Here is a 5992-nt window from a genome sequence, read left to right on the forward strand (position 1 = left end):
TTTTGATGCTCCTACTTCTTTTTATTAAATTGTTAAGTCATTTGAATGTAAAACTCTACTTTGTGTACAATATTTCTGTATCAAAAAGCTACAAAGATACTACATTCTTTGAGTGTAATGGCAACAGTTCGCCGCACTGTTTACGTCCATCCACCCGAGTCTGTTTCAACAGAATCGGGACTTTTTGTTCCTCATTCAAGTTCAGGAATGAGAAACAAGTCTAAAAAATAAGAAATAGCCCTTTATCTCCACTGCAGCAAGCAGAGACTCGTCTGAACAGCAGGAAAGAAAGTCTGAGATGTCCCGTCGTCTCTCGTGGAAAATTAAAAAAAACAAACATCCTGTGCTGACGTTTTGGATCTACTTTTCTGCCGCCTCCCTCGGAGCATCCTGATTGGTTCCTTCTTTACGTCCAATGGTGGAGGAGCGCCGAGACAAGCAGAGACACCGAGAAGACTGAGAGCGACGGGATGATGGCCGACGCCCCGCCACACTCCTTGGCATTTTCCTGTTGGAGAATTTCAACATAAGAGTTAACAATAAAAACACACACTTATATTCACTTAACTAAATTATTGAATACATTTGGTGCAGGAGAAGTCCTAAAGTGTCAGTTTGTTGAGAAAAATCATGAAAAACCCCCCAAAAAACATAAAAAGTCATAGTATAGTATGTCGAAAAATCATAAAAAAGTCATAGTATAGTATGTCGAAAAGCCATGGTAAAGTATGGAAACGTGGCACTGTATTTATGTTATAAAGGAAAAAAATATGGAACCCAAAATTCCACTGTATTTATTGATGCATTCAAGGCCTTTGACTGAAATTGTTTTGTGTAAACAAGGGTGTTTGCCATTTCTGTCTCCTATTTTATTCAGTGTGTATAAGGATCCATCCATTCATCCATCCATCCATCCATCCATCTTCGTCCGCTTATCCGGTCTCGGGCCACGGGGGCAGCAGCTCCAGCAGGGGACCCCAAACTTCCCTTTCCCGAGCCACATTAACCAGCTCCGACTGGGGGATCCCGAGGCGTTCCCAGGCCAGGTTGGAGATATAATCCCTCCACCTAGTCCTGGGTCTTCCCCGAGGCCTCCTCACAGCTGGACGTGCCTGGAACACCTCCCTAGGGAGGCTCCCAGGGGGCATCCTTACCAGATGCCCGAACCACCTCAACTGGCTCCTTGCAACGCGAAGGAGCAGCGGCTCTACTCCGAGCTCCTCACGGATGACTGAGCTTCTCACCCTATCTCTAAGGGAGACGCCAGCCACCCTCCTGAGGAAACCCATTTCGGCCGCTTGTACCCTGGATCTAGTTCTTTCGGTCATGACCCAGCCTTCATGACCATAGGTGAGGGTAGGAACGAAAACTGACTGGTAGATTGAGAGCTTTGCCTTCTGGCTCAGCTCTCTTTTCGTCACAACCCATGTGACCCATAGAAACCTTTGAATGGGTGTAACACAGGCTGTCTTGGTGGAAACTTATCAATTATCTTATATATACTGACGACCTGATCATTTTCAGTACATGTAGTGCTGGGCTGCAGCAATTACTGAAGGGTTGCTCACATTACGGCACAGATTATGACATTGCATTTAATGCCAAAAATAGTACTGTCATGATAGTCAGAAGTAGAGGAATTTCATTTGTGTGATATCTTCTCATGACTTCTCATGAGGAAATAAAATACTTTGGTCATTTTCTCACCGATGATAAGAATGATAACAGAGAGATTTATTAACGTGTTGTAACCTATATGCTCAGGGCAATGTGTTGCTTCGCAAGTTCAGTATGTGTTCTGTCAATGTCAAATGTTCATTATTTAGAGCTTTCTGCTCACCTATGTATACAGCTCATCTTCGGGTGTAGCTACAGGAGAAGTAGTATGCGGAGGCTCATAATATCTTAATGCAATGAGGCTGTTACTTTAGGTTCCCAGATGACATCGTGCCAGTCAACTATTTGTGTCCTCCAATGTCCCTACATGTGAGGCATTTTTAAGACATTTCATGTGTCGCTTGGATGAGTCAGAGATCAGCATCAAAGAGGCTTTAACCAGCCCTGGGAAGAGCTGCGCTCGGTACTCATCAAGGCCTCAGAAAACACTGGAGCCAACATATGTTAACATAACATAATGTTTTTGAATTGAATAATGAATTGTTGTGGTTTTGATCTTGTATGTCTGTATCTTCTTTATGCTATGGACCCTCTGGTGAGTCTGGAATAAAGTTTGGATTGAACAAAATTGTCATTAAAAAGTCATTGAATGGTATGTTGAAAAAAAACATAAAAAAGTCATAGTATAGTATGTAGAAAAAACTTGGAAAAAAAAGTCATAGTGTAGCATGTGAAGAAATCATAAAAAAGTCATAGCATAGTATCTTGGAAAAAAAGCCATAGTATAGTATGTCAAAAAAATTAAAAAGTCATAGTATATTATGTCGAAAAAACTCGAAAAAGTCATAGTATAGTATGTTGAAAAAAGTCGAGAAAAAAGTCATAGTATAGTATGTCGAAAAAATTAAAAAGTCATAGTACAATATGTCGAAAAAACTCGAAAAAAAAGTCATAGTATAGTATGTCAAAAAAATTAAAAAGTCATAGTATAGTATGTCGAAAAAAGACGAAAAATGTCATCGTATAGTATGTCGAAAAAACTCGAAAAAAAGTCATAGTATGTTGAAAAAATCATAAAAAAGTCATAGTATAGTATATCGAAAAAAATCATAAAAAAGTCATAGTATAGTATATCGAAAAAAATCATAAAAAAGTCATAGTATAGTATGTCGAAAAAAAGTCATAGTATAGTATGTCGAAAAAATTAAAAAGTCATAGTACAGTATGTTGAAAAAATCATAAAAAAAGTCATAGCGTAGTATGTCAAAAAAACTTGGAAAAAACTCATAATATAGTATGTGAAAAAATCAAGAAAAAGTCATAGTATATTATGTCGAAAAAAGTAAAAAAAAAGTCATAGTATAGTATGTTGAAAAAATCATAAAAAAGTCATAGTATAGTATGTCGAAAAAACTCGAAAAAAAGTCATAGTATAGTATGTGAAAAAATCAAGAAAAAGTTATAGTATAGTATGTCGAAAAAAAGTCATAATATATTATGTCGAAAAAAGTCATAGTATAGTATGTTGAAAAAATCTTAAAAAAGTCATAGTACAGTATGTCGTAAAAACTCGAAAAAAAAGTCATAGTATGTATGTCGAAAAAACTCGAAAAAAAGTCATAGTATAGTATGTCGAAAAAAATCGAAAAAAAGTCATAGTATAGTATGTTGAAAAAAATCATTAAAAAGTCAGTATAGTATGTCGAAACATAAAAAAGTCATAGTATAGTATGTTGAAAAAATCATAAAAAAGTCATAGTATGGTATGTCAAAAAAAGTCGAAAAAAGTCATAGTATAGTATGTCGAAAAAATTAAAAAGTCATAGTACAGTATGTCGAAAAAACTCGAAAAAAAAGTCATAGTATAGTATGTCAAAAAAATTAAAAAGTCATAGTATAGTATGTCGAAAAAAGACGAAAAATGTCATCGTATAGTATGTCGAAAAAACTCGAAAAAAAGTCATAGTATAGTATGTTGAAAAAATCATAAAAAAGTCATAGTATAGTATATCGAAAAAAATCATAAAAAAGTCATAGTATAGTATATCGAAAAAAAATCATAAAAAAAGTCATAGTATAGTATATCGAAAAAAATCATTAAAAAAGTCATAGTATAGTATGTCGAAAAAAATCATTAAAAAGTCAGTATAGTATGTCGAAACATAAAAAAGTAATAGTATAGTATGTAGAAAAAAGACGAAAAAAGTCATAGTATAGTAGGTCGAAAAAAGACAAAAAAAGTCATAGTATAGTATGTCTATAAAATCATTAAAAAGTCATAGTATAGTATGTTGAAAAAAACTTGAAAAAAAGTAATAGTATAGTATCTGAAAAAATCAAGAAAAAGTCAAAATATAGTATGTCGAAAAAAGTCATAGTATATTATGTCGAAAAAACTTGAAAAAAAGTCATAGTATATTATGTCGAAAAAAGACAAAAAAAGTAATAGTATAGTATGTCTATAACATCAATAAAAAGTCATAGTATAGCATGTGAAAAAATCATGAAAAAGTCATAGTATATTATGTTGAAAAAAAGTCGAAAAAAAGTCATAGCATAGCAGGTCGAAAAAGATCATAAAAGAGTCATAGTATAGTCAGGGTTCTTTTTCCATGACTTTTCCATGACTTTTTCATGACTTTTTGGCAAATTTCCATGACTATGTATTCCTGAAAATGTCAGTCGACATTACACAATAAGAATAATAATCTGTGTTAAAGTTTACCCTCAGAGGTTTAACAAGAAAATGAATGATAATTAATGTGGGTCATAGTGGGATCGGTAACATTGTACCCCGACGAGAACGTTGAGGTTAAGATGACGTGAAAATACATTTATTAATCACATATTATTATGCTGTGTTAAAAAACAAATTCAATGACTTTTCCAAAACTTTCTGGGTCTTTTTATGTTTCCAAAACGTTTTCAGGCCTGGAATTTGCATTTTTTAAATTCCATAACTTTTCCAGTTCTTTTCAAAACGTATGAACCCTGTATAGTACGTCGAAAAAAAGTCATAGTATATTATGTCGAAAAAAGTCAAAAAAACAGTCATAGTATAATGTGTCGAAAAAATCATAAAAAAGTCGTAGTATAGTATGTAGAAAAAAGACAAAAAAAAGTAATGGTATAGTATGTCGAAAAATCATAAAAAAGTCATAGTATAGTATGTCAAAAAAACATTAAAAAGTCATAGTATAGTATGTCGAAATAAGTCGAAACAAAGTCATAGTATAGTATGTTGAAAAACGTGCCTACAATCATTAAATTCACACAAACTTCAGCATAAAACCTCTTTGGACAAATAAACATATTGAAAAATGGCATCTAAGACTTTTTAAGGTCCTTAATTGTCGCTACATTAATTTGTCAGCTCTTCAAACTGTTTAAGAGCCCACAGACATCCCGTCCGTAGAGCTGTCTGAAGGTGTAGTGAGAGATCTGGGGATCCCAGAGCCTCAGCACTCACCTTCGGGTGGTAGGCGTGGCAGGAATGAGGACGCCTCCGCACCTTCTGGGATTTCATCCTGTTGCACTTCACCGTGGCGTTATGTTCACTGTTGTTAAGTAAAACAGACCACTCATCGCTGAGGACTACCGCTCAGCATCGCTTAAAACATTCCATCAAACGTCCAGATACTAAACCTGACTTTCAGTTCCTAGATCTGTTTTTTTTAAGAACCTGACTTAAATATATATATATATATAAAGTTTTTGCAGCAAACATTTTTTTTAATTTAACAAAAGTTTTATTCAGTCCCTCCAGAAAAACGTGATTATGTGATCGCATAATTCAATGCATAATCAGGCAAAGTCCGCATATTTATGCGGGGGTCGCATTTTTTCAAATACGCCGCACTTTCGTTGCATAAATTGCCGATTTCCGCGCAAAATATGCGGGGCTTGCGCAATTTCATAATCCCCGCATTTTCGTTGCAAAAAAGTCACACATATATCTTAGCAGAAAGTTGAAAAATGTTGCGTTTACTTCACACAAGAGCAGCCATTTTCCCTTGTTGCCCCATCACTTCCTAACATTCCCTTGTTGTTGGGAACGTTATGAAGTGACGTAATTACGCGACGTGAACATCATCGAAAAGCTGCAAACCCCGCGATGAAGCCACGATGAAACCGCAGTTTTTGCAAGTTCCCGCAATTTCATCGCATAAAATTGCATAAATATCCCGCATATTCCATCGCATTTTTTAAGAAAACGTGCCGCGTAATCAAGGATTTTTGCCCGCAACAATCACAGAAAAACATTTAATTTTGTCTCACCGAAATCCAGAGAAAACTGTAGGAACTACCTGATCAAAAAATAAATAAACAGAAACTGGCAGCAGCAGCAGACCACAGACAGTGACTCTGGCTATTT

General features: G+C 35.1%; 1 protein-coding gene across 3 annotated transcripts in view; it reads right to left on the minus strand.

Annotated features, from left to right (window-relative positions):
* The window catches only part of LOC116036315 (voltage-dependent calcium channel subunit alpha-2/delta-4-like), a 137505-nt gene continuing 131513 nt past the window's right edge, over nt 1-5992 (minus strand). For all 3 annotated transcript variants that reach the window (XM_031279827.2, XM_031279828.2, XM_031279825.2), the window contains 2 exons: nt 5087-5169; nt 1-508 (listed from right to left, as the gene is read on the minus strand). In XM_031279827.2, coding sequence (XP_031135687.1) covers nt 407-508; nt 5087-5169 — 185 coding nt within the window. In that variant the 3' untranslated portion in view covers nt 1-406. The remainder of the gene's footprint in view (nt 509-5086; nt 5170-5992) is intronic.

The sequence above is a fragment of the Sander lucioperca genome, chromosome 7, assembly GCF_008315115.2.
Source record: "Sander lucioperca isolate FBNREF2018 chromosome 7, SLUC_FBN_1.2, whole genome shotgun sequence".
Taxonomy (NCBI): Eukaryota; Metazoa; Chordata; class Actinopteri; order Perciformes; family Percidae; genus Sander; species Sander lucioperca.